The sequence below is a fragment of the Rattus norvegicus genome, chromosome 3, assembly GCF_021556685.1.
Source record: "Rattus norvegicus strain SHRSP/BbbUtx chromosome 3, alternate assembly SHRSP_T2T, whole genome shotgun sequence".
NCBI lineage: Eukaryota > Metazoa > Chordata > Mammalia > Rodentia > Muridae > Rattus > Rattus norvegicus.
In genome coordinates this window covers 149179673-149199763 of record NC_141536.1, presented here as the reverse complement: position 1 = coordinate 149199763, position 20091 = coordinate 149179673, and the positions used below count along the sequence as shown (strand labels likewise).

At 51.3% G+C, this 20091-nt stretch overlaps 1 protein-coding gene across 3 annotated transcripts in view; it reads right to left on the bottom strand.

The window, feature by feature from the left end:
* The window catches only part of Plcg1 (phospholipase C, gamma 1), a 31221-nt gene that overhangs the window by 10763 nt on the left and 367 nt on the right, over nt 1–20091 (bottom strand). For 2 of the 3 annotated variants that reach the window (XR_015682116.1, XM_087649790.1), the window contains exons 2-12: nt 19698–20031; nt 4171–4323; nt 3970–4063; nt 3760–3807; nt 1362–1446; nt 1184–1267; nt 948–982; nt 713–785; nt 531–632; nt 211–329; nt 35–120 (exon numbers count right to left, since the gene is read on the bottom strand). Coding sequence is in view for 2 of the 3 variants with exons in the window: in XM_087649790.1 (XP_087505916.1) it covers nt 35–120; nt 211–329; nt 531–632; nt 713–785; nt 948–982; nt 1184–1267; nt 1362–1446; nt 3760–3807; nt 3970–4063; nt 4171–4323; nt 19698–19914 (1096 nt within the window). In the remaining variant the exon portion in view is untranslated. 3 annotated transcript variants of the gene reach the window in all.

Below are 20091 nucleotides of genomic sequence, written 5' to 3'. Positions count from 1 at the left end.
CACCTTCCCTCTCCAAACCCTAGACCCAACGTACACTCGATGCAGCGACAGCCCATCCTCAGGCAGCGAGCGTAGGCTTCCAGGGAGGACTCGCTGGAGAACTGGTCCCCAGTCAGATACCTGGAGAAGCAAGGAGAGGTTCGTGTGGCCTCTGGTGGGCCTTAATTCCTCCTCAGAAGAGGACAGATGAACAGAAAGAGGCATACGCACGTATTATGCGAGGAAGAGATCCAATAGTGAGACAGTGGGTTGTTCATGGTTTCTGGGCACACGGCATCCAGCTGTGAGTTCCACACACTGTTCTCTTTGGAGAACAGAAAGGTGACAAGCTACAAGAATAAATGTGGAGGAGAATGTGAATGAATCCTGGCTGCCACTTGGGATGGAAATAAGTACACAAGAGTGTACTCAAGTCTCAACTGCACTGGCAAAGTAGGCAGTAGGTGGCATACACAGCTTTTAGAGCACAGGTCAGCTCTTGTCACCCCACCTGTTTTCTCCAACAGAATGGTGGGGAAGGCGAGGCTCACCTCATCCAAGAAGAAGTATGGCTCCTCAATCTCTCGCAAGGGGTCTCGAAGGAAGCTGAGCATAAATTCCTGCACCTGAAGCCGGTCGACAGCCCACAGCTCCTGCTAGGCAAAGAGGAAGTCATGGAAGAAGCCACCGATGATAAACCCACCCGTAGCCTGACTCCCTGGCCCAGCCGTACCCCCTGGTACTCAAGAAGGAACTGCTGGAACTCAGAAAGGGACACCTGGCAAAGCTCTGGCCGCTCTCCAGTCCTGCAGGGAGAGAAGGCAGTGTCTGGCAGCTGGCTGACTTGATCAACAGCCAAGGGGCCCCTGGCTAATTAATGTAGATGCCCAGTGGTTTATTATGCCCCACCCCCACCTGGATCTGAAACCACCCAGAGAAAAAGCCCAATTGGCTGTTCTAAACCAAACCTCAAAGTGTTGGTTTCCAAGAACGGAAGGTCCATCTGCAGAGAACAGAATCTGGTCAGGAGGAGAGCCCTGGGAGACCATGCAGGAAAGGGGCTCTTAAGAAAAGGTTAGGGAGCAGATGCTCTGGGGGTATGGCTGGAGCAATGGCACCCAAAACTCCAAAGCAGGGCAGCAGGGCTATGAGAGGAGGCAGAGAAGTTGGGTCAAGGACAGGGGAGGGCAAGAGGCTCATGCACCGTCTTCTGGGCGCTGTACATGAGGCTGCGGTAAAGCTGAGCAAACTGCCCATAGGTGATGTCCCCGCTGCGCTGTTCAAGGTCCTACATGGGACAGAGCAGGACTGCCAGTCAGGCCCCTTGTGAGCAGTCACTGGCCTTCCTGCCCTGCCAGTAGACAGCCCCAAGGGTCCATTACCGTCAGCCGCTCTCGGAGGAAGCGCATGTTGGGGACCCGGTAGTTGACCTGTGACAGCATGTTCTTCAGGTCCTTGGCTGATATACTGAGGAGAAAAAAAGGATTCCCTTTTGACTTTAGGCTGAGCCTACCCAAGGATGGACAGGTAAACACCTGTCCTCTGGGAACCTGCAGTCTCAAGGGCACCATTGTTTCAAACTGCTTAGGAGAGCAGGTCAGGCTGGGGTCAGGGGAAGAATAAGCCACCCCCAGCAGTTGTCCCTGCTCACATCTCGTGCCCACTGCCAGTAACTAGAATACCCTGGGACCCACAGGCCCCAGAATGGCAGCAGGGAAGGAAGCATGTGCACCCTTAGCACAAATGACTGCTGCTGCTTGGCTGTTACTCCTGAGGCTGGACAGTAAACTGACTCCAGGAGAGGAACCTAGTCAGAGACAGGAAGAGGAGAGAGATGGAGGGGAAGGGACGGGGGGGGGGGGGGGAGGAAAGGACAGGGAGAAATAGGAGGGGAGAGGGAGGGCGCCCAGGAACAGGATGCTCTCCTGGGAGTGGGTGCTGAATAGGGGCACACCTGTCTCCTTGGTGAATAAGGACCTAAAGCCAAGCAGGAAGGCTCAGATCTTCACCAGGGGTGGAATCTCCAGAACAGTAGTACTCAAATTAACATGGCGACTCTTAAAACAGTTCCTCCTCATGCTGCGGTAACCTCTAAGTAGACCATTATTTCATAGCTTCATAAGGGTAACTTTGCTACTGTCAGGAACCCTACTGTAAATGTCTGCTATGCAGATGGTCTAAGGTGACACCTGTGAAAGGTCACCCAACCTTCCCAAAGGGACTGAGACCCACAGGTTGAGAACCAGTGCTCTATGGAGAGCATTAGGTCACCTGACCCTCAGTCACCCAGGAAGCTGTTGTCAAGGGGCCACATACTCACCAAGGAGACTGAAGCTGACCCTCCCTTTCCCATCGTCATAGAAACGAGCTGCTCTTTCCACTCTGCTGTGCTTGCTTCTTGCTTCCCCATCTACATAACTCTTACGAGACTCGCCTGCACTCCCTTTATGCCCCTGAGCTGCTCACCACTGGGCTGAGGCTATTACACAACGTTATTACACACAAGGGTAAACTTATTCCTCCCTCCCTAGTTTCCATGGAGTTGGTCCCTGGGCCTGTCTTCCCTTTTCTTGCTATCTGGGTCCATGAGTTTTTATTTGGAACCCCACAACTTTTCATTTCTCCTGTCCACACCCCTGTGTTCCACCTCCAGCCCCGTCTCCTCATCTGAACTCATCCTACCTCCCTACCTGGGCATCTACTATGCACCATAAAACTTAGGGGCCCTAAGCTCCCCAAATGTGTTCCTCCCACTGTCTTCTTGTCTCAGCCAATGGCAACTTTACTTTCCAGCTGCTCAAGTCAAAAGCCTATTGATCTCTGACTTTTTGATGCAATCCAGCTGATTCCTACCATTATTACCTCAGTCTGAGCCCTCTCACCTACACCCAGAATGGTCAGACGGTGTCCAACAGTCCTCTACAGCACTACGATCTTGAGTGGTTTGGTGAGTTTTATGTTTACTGGACACAAGTCAGAGTCACTGGGGAGAAGAGCCAGCCTCAGCTGAGAAAATGCCTCTGTGAGATCCAGTACAGGCAAGCCTGCAGGGCATTTTCTTAATGTGTGACTGATGTGGGGAAGCCCATCCCAGTGTTGGTAGGTAGGCTCTATAAGAAAGCAGGTTAAGTTATGAGGAAGGAGCAAGCCAGTAAGCAGCACCCCTCCATGACCTCACTCAGCTCCTGACTCCAGATTCCTGTCCTGCTTGAGGAGTTCCTGTCCTGGCTTCCTTTGGTGATGAATAACAATGAGGAAGTTAATTTTTTTTTCCTTTTCTTTTTTTCGGAGCTGGGGACCAAACCCAGGGCCTTGCGCTTGCTAGGCAAGCACTCTACCACTGAGCTAAATCCCCAACCCCTGAGGAAGTTAATTTAAGCTGAATAAACCCTTGCCTCCCCAAGCTGCCTGTTCATGTGTTTCAGTCAGCAGTAGTAAGCCTATCTAGGGCACTAAGGAAACTCTAAGTCAGAGCAGGTCGTCCCTCTACACCTCCATGGCTTCCTGCCTCTGGGGACTATCAGAGCGCCTTGCAACAGTACAAGCTGCATTGACAGCAGTACCACCTGGTCTTTGCTTCCTCCAGCTCCTGGTCCTCTGGCTGCAGTGCCAGTCAGACCTCTAAGACCCAGAGCCAGCTTTGTACCCCACTGTCAGCAGCATGAGCTACCTCTGTGTCAGAACCCCTAACCAGTGTAACTCAGTTCTTTGGGCCTCTGGCTCAACTGCTCTGGATGCCTCCACCCCGTGGTTACACATACACCTCGGCTTAGCACCTACCGATCCTCTCGGTTACGATCCACTGAGTAGAACTGCTTCCGGAGCCATCTGAAGAGAGAGAGCGAGAAGCCTGAGGTAAGGGTCCCTTCTCCAGCTAAGGTAAAGCCCAGGGAGAAGAGAACGTTACTGTGTGCACAGGGAATCTAAAGTCTCTGCCTCTTTCCCCTTGGTTCCAAGACGCCTGGTCTGAACCATGAAGGTGAGTCTCACCTCTCAATTTGCAGGGGTGTGGCCGCCTGCAGCGTATCTTCCATGAGCCAAGTTAAGCCCTTGATCCACATGTTCACTTCATCCTCAGATGTGGCTGTGAGCAGAGCAAGAGCTGAGCAGAGGGCACCTCTCCCGTAAGAGCAAGTGCATCTGGGCTTCCCCACTGCACCCCACCTCCTCCTCTAAGCCCGCGTCTCCCACCTTGCAGGCTCAGGGTCTTCAGGCGGAATTCCATTCCATAGAGGATGACAAAACAGTGTGACTGATCTGGCCGGAAGGCAGGGTCTTCTTGGTAGCGGTCAAAGTCCCGGGAAGTCTTCCCTGGGCGGATCTCCTTGATTTCTCGGATATCGACTGGGAAGATAACGGCCAAGGTCAGGCTGAGGTCTTCACAGTCCGCATCGACAGGAGCACAGCCTGCTCTCCTTGGTCTGTCCAGTCTCCACCTTCAGGGACTGGACCCTTTCGCTGAGACAAACTCAACCACTCATAGTCACCCCAGGTGACAAAGTTGGGCTTGTCTAACAGCAGACCCTTTGTTACTGTTTAAGGTGAGGGCTCTTTGGGGACAGGGGCGGCGGGGGGGTGTGCCTTATCCCTGCCCCATCTCCGTTCCATGGCTGAAGTACAGGCTATACACTTAGACCTGGGAAGAGCTGGACTCCTGAGGAACAGGGATACAGTCAGGTCCCCGCTGATCACTTTCTAACACATGTGCAGACCCAACTGGAAATCCCAGGCTGGGCAAGTCTAGCTTGGTCTCAGAAACCATGGATCAGGTCCAGAAAACCGGCAAATCCTGAAATGACCCACACCCCAGACATGCCCACACAAGACTTAGCAAAAGGCCAAGTTCTGGTAGGCCAAGGCTGTCCAAGAATGGCTACACTGTGTGGCTTGGTGTCCTTCTCTCAGTTACACAGGGATTCTCAACTATTCTCCTACTTTCACAAGCAAAGGTGAGACAAGTACATGAGAGGTAAATGACTGGAATAGCTACATCGACCTGAGTGACAGACAGAGCAAGTGAGCCAGTGACGCATTTACTCCTTCCAGCTGTAGTCTTACCGACAAAAGAGCGAAGGTCTGACTCAGTTTCTCAGGATTATGGAGTAGTGGGCTTCATGGGTCAGACTCTAGCTCTATATCACAGTAGCTGTAAGTCTGAGCAGAGACAACTGCCCTGAATCGGCTGCTACACTTGGGAAGGAAGGGTGATTAAAAGCATCAGAGAGGATGCTGGCCGAAAGTGCCCCACCCCCAAAGCATGGAAACTGTGTGCCCCACAAGAAGGGAGCTGTTCCTTGGCCAGCACTTGCCCCAATGTGGGCTCTCAGAGGGTCTGAGAGGTCCTGAGACAGCTGCCCTGACTGTACACCCACTCATCCTTGAACTCGATGGGAGCCCAGACAGAAGAAAACACTCGGCCCAAGAAGAGATTCAGGCTTCAGCACGCTTTCCCTCAGCTTGGGAACTCCTTAAAATGTTCTGACCAGTCCTCCTCCTAAGTAAATTCCGCTTAGATTCTAGTTCTAAACACCAGCATGGCTGGAACATCCCAAAGGCTCCAACCAGCACCCAGAAGTCTCCTTACTTGTCCCTTGAGTCAGCCACATTGCCTCATCTGTCCCACCTGAAAAAATGGCAACACTTGTGGTCCTATCCCCAGCTCTGCTACCACAAACAGCACTGGCCCCCAATTCTGTCCCCTCAGCAAAGCTCCCAGTTCTATTTTCCAGCAGGAAGTCTGAACTTTCCTGTTGGTGGCCACAGTTCTCACCAGCTAGCTTTCCTTCCTGACTCTTCTGAACCATAAAACACTGTTTGGACACCTGGCCCTATAGGCCCACTCATGTCCCTCCTGTGAATAGCTACTACCCTACATGAACCAACTCCCTTTTCAGCCTTTTCTCATGATGGGGCTCAGAGTCACCTTGACCTTTTGTCTTCCCTCTCTCTGATCCTTCCAACCCAAGTCAGACCTACAGCATGAACAGCCCATGCTCCTCCTCCATTGCATCCTGGATCCTGGCCAGGCCAGTTCTAACACTGGATTGTCTCCTACTGGAGATCCAATGGGAAGCTCCTTTCTAGAGTAATCACCCAGTCAATGCCTCAGGCTGCTATGAAATAAATGCTCGTTCCTCACACTCCAGGGGAGGCAGAGCCCCTTCCAGTACCCACTGAATGCAAAAATGAGAAAAATGCAGGCTCATGGATCTGGTGAGTAAAAAGGCATTGGGGGGTGTGGGTGGAGTAAAACGGGGGCTTTCTACTCAGTTCTAGAATTCTAGAGGGCGGGAGAGTTGGGTCACAAAGCTACAACTTGACAATACAGTTTCCAAAGGTGGAAGGAGGAAGAGCTTCCATTAGGAGGAAATACCTACATCACACACCACATGACCACCACAAAACTCTGCCCTTTGAAACAGAAGCTAGAATATTCTTCCAGTGCAAAGCTATCAAACCCCTCCTACACATTCCGCACACATATCTACATGACCCACAGTTAAGGTCATTCCTGCTGCTGCCCCTACAGGCTGTGTATACACAATAGACAGGCAGCTGTGAGGTCTGTCTAAGGCTCATGGGTAGGTCACCTGTGCTTCCCCTACACACACACACACACACACACACACACACACACACACGCACACACGCACACGCACACACACATGTGGATGGTGTGTGCACACACATATGCACATGTGTGTATGTGCACAGAACCAAGTAGGCCCATGTGAGCTCTAGCCTGCTCTGTGTTCCAGACACATTTGCACAGTCTGAAGTTAGAACAGGCATATGATTAAATAGGAACCAGGAAGGCATAGAATAGGGAGGCCAGGGTCATCACTCTTCTAAGCCCATACTGGTCATACTGATTCCCTTCTTCCTCCTCCCATAAGGAGACAGCAGCAAGGCCCTGATGCCCTCTAAATCTGTGAAGTTAGAAGCAGACTGAGAAGGACCTGAGAGCAATGAAATAGCCTGCTAGGCCATGAGAGCATAGTCTGTGTCTCAGGACAGAGAGGAAGCCTAGGCTCATTCCCAGGAGCTGCTGTCACAGGAAAAGAGACTCCTTCATCAGACACAGCTCTGCTTTAGTTGCACAAGAGAAAAGGATGACTTTGCCAGTCCAGCCACTGTCTGGGTGAGACCTTCTGTGTGTTAGGAATGACTGTGTGTCAGCAAGCACTGTTCGCAACTGCTTAGATATTCATTCCCTATGCCTGGAAGACCCATGAGCCAGCATTCCCTTCCCTCTAAAGACTGTGGGAGAACAGCATTTGGAGGAACATTAGTGTAAGTCCAGCACACTGAGGTCCTGACGTCCAGGGACTGGGAAGTGAAAAGAAGATATGCGCTGAAGACAAGGACAGATCTGTCCACATCCAAGGGACCATGATGTTATAATGGCCCAACTGCAGGCTTACCATAACCTGAATGGGCACGGTCTAGCTAGCACCGCCTGTCAGGAGCTTTGATGTATGCACTCCTCCAAGGACAAGGGCTCTGGGCCAAGTGAGAAGGCTTACCCAGGCTTGAGAATGGCCTGGGTGCCTGGGAAGCAAGGGACAGCCAGTCCTTCACACTTATCTTTATAAACTCTTATGATGAAACCAGGACTTGGTTTTTCTTTTGTTGCTTGTTTCTATCCTTTTAGATAGCCCTGGGTCTTGCAGTTCTCCAGACTCAGCCTCCAGAGGGCTGAGATCCCTAGGTGTGAGCTACTGTGACAGGCTCGTCTCAAAGGATTTGAATAATGAGGAACCACCCACACCTATGCCAGGGACTAATGTCACATGGTAGCTCTAAGGCCAGACAGTCTGGTACACCAGGCAGAATCCTGGTGGTCTGTGCTCCTCAGTGTCCCTAATGGAGACCTTCCTACTCCTACACCTCAGGGAACCCACCCTGACCAGATATCTGTTCCTGAAGCTGCCAGGCCTAGCAGGAAGAACCAAGAACCATAGGGCCCTTCAATTCCAGCTGTGAGGTTCTCATAGGCTCTCATGATTTCAGATTCAGTTTCCCAAGCTGGAAAACAGACTTCTTCTCACTTCACAAGGTAAGGGCCTTGCTGAGAAGCACCTGCCTGTGCGTCTGGTGTTATTGACATGAGTCCTGTGAAAGACAGCCCTAGGGGAGATGACACAGCTGCCTGCCAGGGCTCTGCTCAGAGGGCAAACTCAAACCTCTAAGAGAGTTTTTGAAGATAAAGGCCACCTGGAAAAGAACCCAAGCAGTTATTCCCAGCTTACAATTAGGCTTTACAAGATGAGTGCTCTGTGTGGCACAGGTCTCATTGATTACTATGTGCAAAGGTGAGCTACGGATACTATTTCTTGAGTCTCTAGCACTCCCCACAGTGTAGGCAGGTGTACCCCACAAGTACAGTCCAGAAGAAAAGAAGAGAGACCAACAGGTCTGAAATTGCAAAGATGAACAGTTCTCCTTTCTGGATGGTTAGAACCTCACATCAACTGGGGAGCACCAGCCCTGACCTGTCCCCTCATTTCAATCTTCTATTTTGCTTTGGTAGGAGTTGAAGTGTGCTTGCTGCCTCTCTATGATCTGAGGCAGATGACACAAGACTAAATTAGTAAAATCAAAGTTTGTCTGATGAGGCAGGGACTCCGGAAGGGTTCCTGTTCCATCTCCTTTCTTCTTTTTTTTGCCTTCCTCAACCCAGGGACAAACTCCTAGCTGGAGACCCTGAGACTAGAGACCAGCCTTACTCAGAGGGTAGCATTTGGAGGATGCTTACACAGACAGCAAGAACCTTTAGACATGCCAGTGTCTAAAAGACTTCTCATCCGGGGCACCCCAGGTGAGAACTAACCCCAAGAACTCTGACAGCCAGGAAGGTGGCACTCAGGGCTGGGTGAGAGCCCACTTCTTCTATAGAATAGGTTCTTATGCTTCAGACAGGACTTGAGTAGGCAGAAGAAACAGTGCTGTCACAGGGAGAAGCTAAATGGCAGACAGCTAGTCTGTAGCTTGAGAAATGGGGAAGAGGGCTCTTCTAGTGCTTGGTTCCTGAAGGAAGACTCTTCCCAAACATCAGGCTAGGCACACGCTTGTCATCAGCTTTCTTGCCCATCAGAGTGGGCCAAGCACGCTGTGCATCCACTGCAGAGATGGACGTTGTTGCTAAGTATTCTGTAATCCAGTCAGAGTCCACCAGCAGGAACACCAGAGAAAGAGAATAAAACGAATGGGACACTAAACCTTTTAGGGGTCTTTACTACAACAGTCCCAGGGAGCCAAGCCACAAAACCCCAAACCTTAACTTAGACTCATGACTCTGGACCAGAACTCAGGTCCTAGCATCCCCACCTCCAACGAAGCCACTTTCCAAACACTCACTTTCACAGAAAATATCCCCCACAGGGTCACATGGCAAAGAGCCGATGGTGACAAGACACACTCTCCTCCTGTGCCTGTGCAGCTGCTGCCACACCAGCAACTGCAGAGGAAAGGAGCAGTGACCCCTCCTCAGAACCACAGCCAAACCAGTTTACACCCACAACACTGCCTCCAACACCTGACCAGGAAGAGCAGCTCAGCCTAACTGCATTCAGCCTCTTTCTTTCCTACCCTGGTAAACAGGAAGCAGCCATTCAGACAGCTGGACAGAGGTCCGCAGTCTCCCAGTACACGCCATGCTTGGTATCAACTGCTTCAGCATACAATCCTCACCAATATACAAGGCCACCTAGAGACCAGGGTCTAGGTGACTTTCCTGTTTAGGCAAACGAGGGATGGGACCCAAGGGGTCCCATTCCATGGCGATTCATGGCAGAGGGGCGTTCTGGAGGTTCATGATAGTACCAACCCTGACAATGGGTACATGGAGACAAAGGAGATCACAGAAGGCTTCCCACTGCACAGGCAGGCAGGAAGCCCTCTTTCCTAAAACATAGTTTATTTCAAATGGTAACAGCATATGTAAGTCCCAAAGGAAGAAGGAAGGAAGAGAAAGAAGGCCCCACAGAGAACACAGAGCCAGACGAGACCTCAGTCACTTGAAGCTCATTTACTCAATCCATGACTCTGTTAGTTACCAGGCATCTATCTAAGTTGGGTCCTGGGGAAACAGATCAATGGGTACTGAGTTCCTGCCCTTCAGAAAATCCCAGGCTGACGGAGGAAACAGATGGGGAAGCAGATAACTATGAGGTCATGCAAAGAATGGAACAGTGGGAGACATCTGTGGTGCTGTGTGCACGGCCTCCCTTCTATTTGGTGCTTTACTCTTGACTTTTTCCACACAACCTTACCCAGCCTTTCCTGCTTCTTTGTGTGCTAAAGGCCGACCCAATTAAACATGGGCCACAGGCCTCTGTTCTTGTGCTCTGCTTTCTCCTCAATGATAGCCATGTCCTCAGCTTTAACTCCTTCTGATAAACAATTCGCAAAACATCTCTACCCTCTAAATGTCTGGTACTACACTCCCAACTGCTCATTTCCTTTCCTACCTGTCCACCTAAGGATCACAGACAGACAGACAGACAGACAGACAGACAGACACACACACACACACACACACACACACACACACACACACACACACACTTCAAAGCAAATATTATCTTCTCATCCCAAACCCTAGGTTCCTGGCTATGCTCCTCTGTGTACAGCAACAATGTGAACTGAAAACTTCACAACCACCCATCATGGCTCTCTTTTCTCAGACCTAGCAAAATGATTCAAGCAGAAGGCACCGGCTGCCAAGTCTGATGACCTGAGTTCAATCCCCAGGACCCACATGGCAGAAGGAGAGAACCAACTCCAACAAGCTGTCTCCTGACCTCACAACATACTGTTCCAAGTGTCTTTGATTTCTATGTTTCTCAGTCCAGCTGACTGCTACTCATAATGAGCCCCTGTAAGGACATCAACTGGGTGCTAGAGCTCAGCCATCCGAAGAAGGATTAGGTTTGCCTCACGCTACCAGGTTATGTTAAACAGCCTGCAGACAGTCCTCAGAAACTGCAAAGCACAAAGGATGAGGTTTGTCGCCTCTGCTGGGTGGGGAGGGCAGCAGCAGCAAGAGCAGCATCTGGTGTCCTGTCACTGTCCTGTCACTCATCTCTGGCCTGTTTGCTTCGCATGTTACATCAAGCTCTTAATTAAACGGAGCTGTTTCACCCTTACAGCTAATACTGTGAAACACGTTTTAGGGTTCCCATTACCATCAAGGACACTAAGCACAGAGTGGTTAATGATCATACCGAAGGTGACAGTTGGCAAGGGGCAGAGCCAACGATATCTCTAAGCCAAGCCGATGTGCCCCTGGCTGTGCCTTGGGATCCCTGTGGGAAGCAGCCAAGTGGGAACAACACAGGGAGGATGGCAGGACTCCAGCCTGCTTTATGGCACTAGTAACAAAAGCCCTATGTGTGTTTTAAGTTCTATTATTGTTGTTGTTTTTGTTGTTGTTAGTGTGTGTGTGTGTGTGTAAGGGTGCACACATCCCATAACACTACGGAGGCCAGAGAACAACTACAGGTTCCAGTGATCAAAGGCTGCAGGCCTTTGTTTGCTCGGCAAGTGTGTTTCCCCCTCAACGAGCTGTCTCTCAGTTCTCCTATGTTGCTCTAGGGCTGTCTGATTGTTTTGTTTTAAATTCCTTGAGGACACGAACTATGTCTATCATCTTCACTGCTCCATACCTAGCAGAAACTTAACATGTGTACAAAGAAAGACAACTATAATGAGAGTCTTGGCTGACCGACATGCTCCTGCCAGCAGACAAGACAGACCTCACAGCCTCAGTCCCAGGCCTCTCTGCTGCCCTGCCTATTGTATGCCCCTCCCAAAGGGCAGAGGACCAACAATGGTCAGGAGGAGAAGGGAAAATCTGGGCCCTCTCTACCACAAAGAAAGCAGTTCCAGACTGAAGAGGAGACAAGCCGGGGAGGGGCTTCCCCTGCCAAAAGAACTGAGCTACTCTTACTACTTGCTTGTACAAGTAGGTAATTCTCAAAGACAAAGGAAGTCATCAAGTTGGAGGTTGGTGACCACAGACTTATTTCTTTATATCCTAGGAGGTTTTCCTGCTTTGAAGCTTCATGGCCCCACCCCTCCATAGCACTGGACTCAAGAGGCCTTTCCCCAAAACCCCTGATAAAATGCCACTGTTACCTTCTGCGCCTCCCTGGTAGATAATGCTAAGTGGTTCCAAGAAGGAACCCAACACAAGCACATTACACTCTTTCACTGTTGCGGGTGAGGAAGTGACTGGGGCAGGAAAAGAAAAGCTGCCTCCAGTATATGAGGCTTCAGGTGAGATCATTAGGTGGCTGCAGAGCTTTAGAGAAGAACCATCCTGCCTGTGCCAACCCCTAAGCTGCCCAAGGAAGGGACTCCACACCTATGCTGACCCTACCACCACCTGAGGCTGAGAAACCTGTGGGCTAACAGAGGCTTTCCTCTGCTCTTTCTCGGGCTAACGACTCTAGAACTCAGGCCCACTATCTGGGCCTGAGACTGGAATCTCCCACACACTCACATCTACCTACAGACAGAAACTATATTGTCAAGACCTTATTCTTACCACAGCTATGGCCAAGCCAAGGCCTCTCTGACTCTCAGGTACACATGTCCCCAAGAATCACTCTACAAGGCTTTTAACTCAGCCATAGCTCCAGGAGGTCAATCCGAAATGAATGCCCCAGTTAAGCTGAAGACAAATTAGATCCACAAACACGTGGTATCAAACCTGCTGTGGGCTCCGAGCTCTATCACCAGTTGGCTCCGTAAACTCTTCCTAGTGTCTATGTTCTGCTTCACTTCAAGAGCCGCTACCCTGTGCTGACGTGCCAATCAATAGGGAAGAGGCTATACAGGAAAAGATAGGCTGCCAGAAAGATCTAGGGCCCTGGGCTCAGCTCTCAGCACTTTAAGTCAGTACTGTCTCCTATGAGCCCTGGGCTCACATCTGCTTCTGGGTTTCAAACTCCCCAGGGTCAAGGACTGGGCCATCTCTTTTTCTTGCTTATCCATCTCCTCTCTGCCAGGCCTGGGATCAGTAGAGAAGATGCCAGTCTTCTGCTGGAGAAGGTCTCACCCATTTAGTCCTGAATTTCGCTGAAGCCAGGGCCTCTGGCCAACACGGGAAGGGCAAGAGCGGGAAGGAAGCAGCAGAGCCTGTACAAAGCCCCTCTGCAGCTATAAAAAGCAGCCCTCCCTGCTTCCCCCAGGATGGGCCCAGGAGGTGAGAGCAGAGTACAAACACTTGTGCCTGGGCACCAAGCCACCTCAGCCTCTCAAAGGCTAGCCCAGCACCATCTCAGACCTCTTCTTGAAAAGAGAGCATGAGAGCACCAAGGGCTAAGCCAGGAATTCACGTGGAGACTCTTGAGACCAACTCCACGGTGCCCACCAACTCTCCCCAGCACTCAGCTCATGGCCCAGCACTCCTTGCTCTCTGGGGGCCAATAAGCAGAGTCTCCAGAAGCCTCTAGGAGCCTGGGTCTCCAGTTCTGTGGAGCTGTAGGAGCAACCACGATAAGAGATCAAGAAGCTCCGATTCTGTGGCTACCAGGGAAACACTAAGGCCACACAGATGATGCTTAGGGGGCTCAAGCGAGGCTAAGGGGGACATTATAGAAGTCTAAATTCTGTCTCTCCAAAGTCACACACTCTGTACCCAGCTTTACAGAGAAACCCTTTTTTCTAGCCACTAGGCTCCAGATTCCTCTCTAGCTTAGTTTGCCCACAGTGATCAGATCTGCACTACAGACCTGCCCTAGACCACTGAGGCCACTCTCCAGAGACAGTGGTGTGGCTTAGATGGACGGAAGGAGACATAAATGACAAATGAACCTTTAAACCACCAGTCCGAGGTTGGGCCTTTGTCCTTGCAGCATGCCCTCAACATCCTTCAGACAGAGCAGCCCGTGCTTGTTTCCTTCCAGCACTCACCACACCACACCCTGTAATTATTTGTCTGGCTGGTTTTGCCCTAACTGTATGTTCGATACTAGACTTTACAGCGCTTGCCACAGTGAGAAGCCAGAGCTCATATGACACCTTGCTTGTTCAGTGATCCAGTGAAGCCCAAGGAAGCCACAGTTCTTTTATATTGAGATTTATTTTTATTCTATACACATGAATAAATACTCATCACATGTATGCAGTGCCTAAAGAGGCCAGAAGAGGGCATCAGATTTCCTGCTAGGATTGAGGTTACAGAAGATAGGTGCTGGAAATCACAACCTGGGGCCTCTGCAACAACAGTCAGTGCTCTAACCACTGAGCCACCTCTCCTCCCTTCCCTTCCTTTTTAAAGAAAGTGGCTAGGCTGACATGAAGGCAACCTAGTCAAATGCTACCATAAACTGGCAGAAGCAAGAGAAACCTCACCCCCACACCCACCCCCAACAAGGCAGCTAGGCCCACCCAACATCTGATGAATGGATATAGGAACACAGAAATGGAGGTACAATGGACTCTGTTGTGAGGGGAACCGTGTGACTCTTTTCTCTGTAGAGGCTGTTACCAAGAACTAGTATAGTAGGGCTAAGTCCAGGGATGAGGTGCTCTGGCTTCCATGTCAGACAGCCTTCACTGTAGGAGGGGAAGGTCTGGGAAGGCTAGCCCAGCTGTCTATGTAAGTGCTATGCCCAGGACAAGACTGGAGAGTGGTATAGCAGCAATGAGTCTAGCTTGTCCCCTGACAAAAGCCTGGGCTGGGTACACACGTTAGCAGAGTATAGAGCAGAGGTCAAATATCTACAAACGGTCCACCTTAGTGTTATAACTTAGAGTAGGAGAACAAACAATACCACAGCAAAAATCCCACACTTAACTCTGTATGCTCCATCCTTACTCCGCTTTGTTTCCTATTATCTGTAGCAGGGACGATCAACTGCTTTCCTGGAAGCACAGGGCTATGCGGAGCGAGCGCACTCCCAGAGCATTATTCAAACACCAGAGCCTTCCTTCCCAGTCCCCAAACCCAAGGAGACAACAGGCTTCCAGCCACACCCCAGTGGAAAGCAGAACTCTGCTTTAACTAACAAGAGGACAAAGGGAAGGCGTGACTAAGGCCCCAGGTGTCAAATGTGCTGCTGGCCACTTCTCAAACATCTCTTAGGCTTAGATGCAATCTTACTTCATTAACCTTTGCCTGTAACTCTATGAGGAGGTTGGTTGTCTAGCTTTTGGTTTTTTGAGACTGAACTCACTTGTAGCCCAGGCTGGTCTACGCATAACTCAAGTGTGTAGCCAAGATGGTCTTGGACTTGCCATACCTGGCTAAGAACTGTTTTATGCAACAGCCCAGTGGCTAAAAAGCCGCTTACGGGGTCACCAGAACACACTGCCTCTAGCCACACATGTTCACGGCTCAGTTACCTGGAGGGTAGGACACAGAGGTGTCCTCGGTCATTATCAGAGATTCCTCCACGGCAGCGGAGCACTCTACTTGGTTACAGGTACACCAGAACACTCATGTCCTCCTCCCCAACACCTTTCCAAAGAAAGACTCCTGAGGTGGACGCTGACCTCTCCCCATGAGAGAGCAGAGAAGGGGCGAGTCAATCGCCTAACAGCAAGACCCAACACAGGCTTCTGTAACCTCAGGCCCTTCCACTTCCTCCAGTGTGCTCCATTGAGGATTCACTGCCCTTGAAAGCATGTCCCATAGGAAAGGAGAAAGTGAAAGAGACACTCTGAGTTAATAGAAGCGGATGCAGCCCTGGGCTCTGGGCTCTGTCACAGCACTTCCTGGAAGACTGGGCCTCCCCTATCATTCAGACAGAGAGGCCAACTCAAGTGTTGAACTGGCTTAGAGACAAACCCTGATATCCAAGCAGCCACTCCCAGCCAACTGCCTTCTCTCCACACCAATGCCCATGGCAGCAGAAAGCCCTGATCATCGAGGCCCTGCTGAGAACTGCAGCTTCATGCCCTTCATCAAAGGACTTGGTGCCAGGCACCAGCCCCTGACCGCAATAGACACATCTATTCTCCTTCTAAGCTGGCCCTTCTGGGGACTCAATCCTACTTCTCTCTTGTCAGATCCCACACATTAAGCTTGTTCACCCACACCACCCTCGGTGCCTAGTACTTCATACAAGCACTCCTCCGAGCCTCAGGAACCTTGAAGTTGGTACTGTTCACAGATGAGAAGCTCAGAAGGATACGTCATCGGCTGGAGGTCACAGAGCAGGCGAGTTGTGGCCAGTGTGTGTTCACTGCCCAGTGGTTTCCTACTCTGTACGAAGTCCATTCTTCTCATCATCATGGTCTGCTCTTGTCTCCTCCACAAGTCAAATAAGGGGTACGCAAAAACATTTACTGAACAGACAGATGCCCATCGTTCCAAAGGGCCACTTGAAGCAATGCTGGTGACCAAGTTCTCTGAACTCCAACTCAAGTCTACACATCTATGCAGATCTTCCTTCTGGACACAAAGTCCCAGGAGAAGCTGGAGTGTTGGGCTTCCTGGTACTGGGTTTGCTCAACTTTGTTAAAAGTCCCCTGAACGGGGGCCCTGGAAACTCTCACAGCAGGGAAACCTGGGGTACTGAGGAAACAGTAAGAGGTCTGGCTTCCCCTGGAAAAACGACAGTCAAGGAGGAAACACATGGCGGGAATGGCTAGCTCTGGAGATCCAGGCACATGCTTCTGTGCTGTTCTCTCACTGGGAGCCAGCAAAAAGGAATCCTGGAGGGCGACATCTGCAGAGCACTCTTAGGTGCCACGGGCCCACCCTCAGAACAGGCCTCTTGGTACTCCAGATTCACCACAAACACAGCATACCTTTAGAGGCTCTACCTGGAGCTACTGTGCCAACAGTGGCCCTTAACTGGACAACCTCGCCAAGTAGAGGACTGAGCTATCTACTATGGGAATTATATAGGGAAAGGTACGGAGTCGGAGTCTGGGAGGACGTCTAGGATGCAGATGCTCTCTGCCTGCAAATGGAGGTTTCTTTTCACAAGGGGCGACAAAGACTACAGAAAACATGAGACCACGGCCTACCATCGACACAACCTGGGAGCAGAGCCCGTGAGGACTGGCCATGCGGTCGGAGTGAGACCTGTGTTCAGCACTGGGCAGGAAGTCCATGCGTGCTCTCAACTCACTAGATTCCGCAACACAAATGCCAGACACCAGCCTGACTCCAGTCAGCTTCAAGCTGCCTCAGACATCAGAAGGTGCTAACTAGTTTCACAATGCCACAGTGAGAGAACTCAAGACCCGTGAGCACCCTGACGGCAGGCAGCCGTTGTCTTCCTCTCTGGCCTGGCTTCAGGCAGGGTTGAGGTTATCACCAAAAAGTCAAAATACCTGGGGTATTTGAACAAGAGACCAGACAGCAGTAGGGGTTCCGGCTGGCAACTCAATCCTTTTCACAATCTGCAGGAGGCTGCAGGTTTGGGAACCCACCAAGGCAGTGAGGTGCATGTGGGCAGAAGTGGGGCAAGGCTTCGGTGGGGAGATCCATTCACAAGGTGTGAAGTCCACACAGACTAGTCTGCCAGCCTTCATTCTGAACCCCAAAAATCATAGAGCTAGACCCAAGGAAAACATGCACATCTCTGGATGACCCTTGTGGGTCTGGGAAGATTACGTCCTCTGTATTCCTGCCACCCAACCTCAAAGACCCAAGTGAGACAAAATGGACTATATGGTTCCGTCTCTAAATCCCTTCTTTCTGTCCAGGCCCCAATTCACAATGACATCCAATGTACAAAACTCCAAACACTTTCTCTACAGAAACACCTTCTACAAGGCAGGTGAGTGGATGAGTAAATGATGTGCGACAAAATGAAGGTTTCCTCTTTCTTACTGAGTAATGAGTTAAGGGGAATGTGAACCTCTCTCGGCCCCCCTACCTCCAAGCCCTTTGTTCCCCCTAACAGCCACATTAGACCTCCCTCAGAGCCCCCCACCCTGCCTCATCCCAGGTCTAGGAGGACAAGCATCAGCTATAGCTACCGCTGCTAATAACTGGTCCTTAAACATCTGCCATGTCTCTGCTCACATCTACTACATATTTAGTTTACTTGACATCAACTATCTCACTTCCAAGAGTGACCATTTATAATAAATGCACTTCTATAACTCACAGAGGAACCAAGGCTCAGAGAAAGAAAGCACCTGTCTGGGTGATGTACAGCTAACATCCAGGCTTCAAACGCAAACCTGTCTTTAACCATGGACTACACTTACTGTCTACTGGTCTCACACACACACGGTTTACAACACAGCTGTTACCAAGAGCTAGCTACCAGGGAACTAATGCCACCACTTAAACACAGGAAATACTACAGATGTAAAATGCCATGCCCGCAACCTGATGTCTGAGTGATGTTCTCAGGACTACAGGAACTGTCTGCAGTACCATCCCCCAACACTGAAAAATCACTGAAATGTTCTTCCAGTGGAGTCCAGGGCTGATGGGGCCGGCCACTGTTGATGGTTAAGTGCCATTTCTGTTTGGCAGCTATGTCAGACCTGAAGTTTGTAGTTGAGGATGGCTGCCTTACCACAGAAACCTTCCCTTCCTCTTCATCTCCTCACCCATCTACACACATAGACACCATACCCAGGAAGATCTGTGGGAGCTTCTCTCTGTTGTTACTTCCTGACACCAACCCCCTTCTCTAACACAGACCTGGTTCTGAGGCTAGGTCTCTTCAACCATAGTCTCTTTGGGGGTTTTTGCAAGACACATCTCAAAGCCTGGAGTTGCAAATGCATCATTTCCTCAAACGGGAGGACAGAGCTGAGTGCCCACCCAGCCTCACACCGAGGGAAATGGTTATCAGAAAGAGTTGAGGTTTCTCAAAACCCCTTATTCACTACTCCCACCAGAGACTTGTGTAAACCCACTAAACTCAGGTCTGGGAAGACTAAGACAGGAAAACCAGGGGAGCAACTCTGGGCCACCCTGTGGTCACTAGAACATCCGACACAAAGGGCCCAACCTCAAACTGGCTGTCAGCTCTGAAGAGGAGAACCCCAAGACTGGAAAACCTTTCTGAATGCAAGTTCCTCGTTAAATGCTGCAAGGGCAAAGGCGTCTGGTAGCTCAACCTGGAATCCCGGCTCTGGCTTTGGACATCTGCCATGGACCTCCAAAACTCAGATTTGGGACAAAAAAAAAAAAAAAGCATCCACGGGAGCTAAAAAAGCAGCCACTGTTTTAGCTTTTTGTACCCCGCCCTCCCAAAGGACCACGTTCTTCCCCGTCTCCAAGAGGGAGATGAGTAGGCCCGCTGTGCTCCACAACCAGCCCTACCCCAACATCTGCCTAAGTTCTACATGAGGATTCCAAAGGTTCTGGTGCCAATAAGCCCATCCCGGAGCTCTGAGTTCCTCACAGACAACACTCTCTGGAGAAAGGGCAATGGTCAGTAAGGTCTTGTCAGTTCCCCAGGTTCTCAGGTTGGATGAGGGGTTCCCTGCCTTGGCTTGCCCTCAAAGCCGCTGACAACCGCCCAATTCTAGGAGCCAGAATCCCACTCCACTTGTCCAAACAGTGAGGACTTTTAGGCCTCAGGGCAAAGTGCCTGGAACACTCCCCCCTGCTGGGCGAGGGGGTGTCCTATCAGGTGATCCAAGACCCGGATGCCCCCCCACCCGCCCCAGAGTGACCACCAGGGACTGGGCGGAGATGGGGCGCCAGGCGCGAGGCCCGAAAGTTTGCCCAAGTGTTTGGGAGGCGGGCGGGCGCGAGACAGGCCGGACTGGAACGCACTTACTGGACCCCTCGATTTTGTCCGCACCGCGGCTCCATGTGATCTGGCGCGTCTCCAACTTGACCTGGAAGGTCTTCCGTTCTGGCCGCTGCGACTTCTTGGAGTAGAACAAAGTCATGACGGTGCCCACCTCGAGGCTGCGGCAGAGGTGCAGCACCTCCGCTTCGGAGGGCGCGCTGGGCCCGCAGCCGTTGGCGCAGGGGGTCCCGACGCCCGCCATGCTGCAGCGACCTCGGCGACGCAAGCCGGCGGGCCCGGGGCGGCGGAGGCGGAGGCGGAGGCGGAGGCGGAGGCGGAGGCGGCGGCCCGGGAGGCGAGCGGGACCCGGTGGCAGCTCCTGCGGGCGGACGCGGGGCGGGGACTGAGCGCGGGGGCGGGGCGGGGCTCGGCTCCGCCC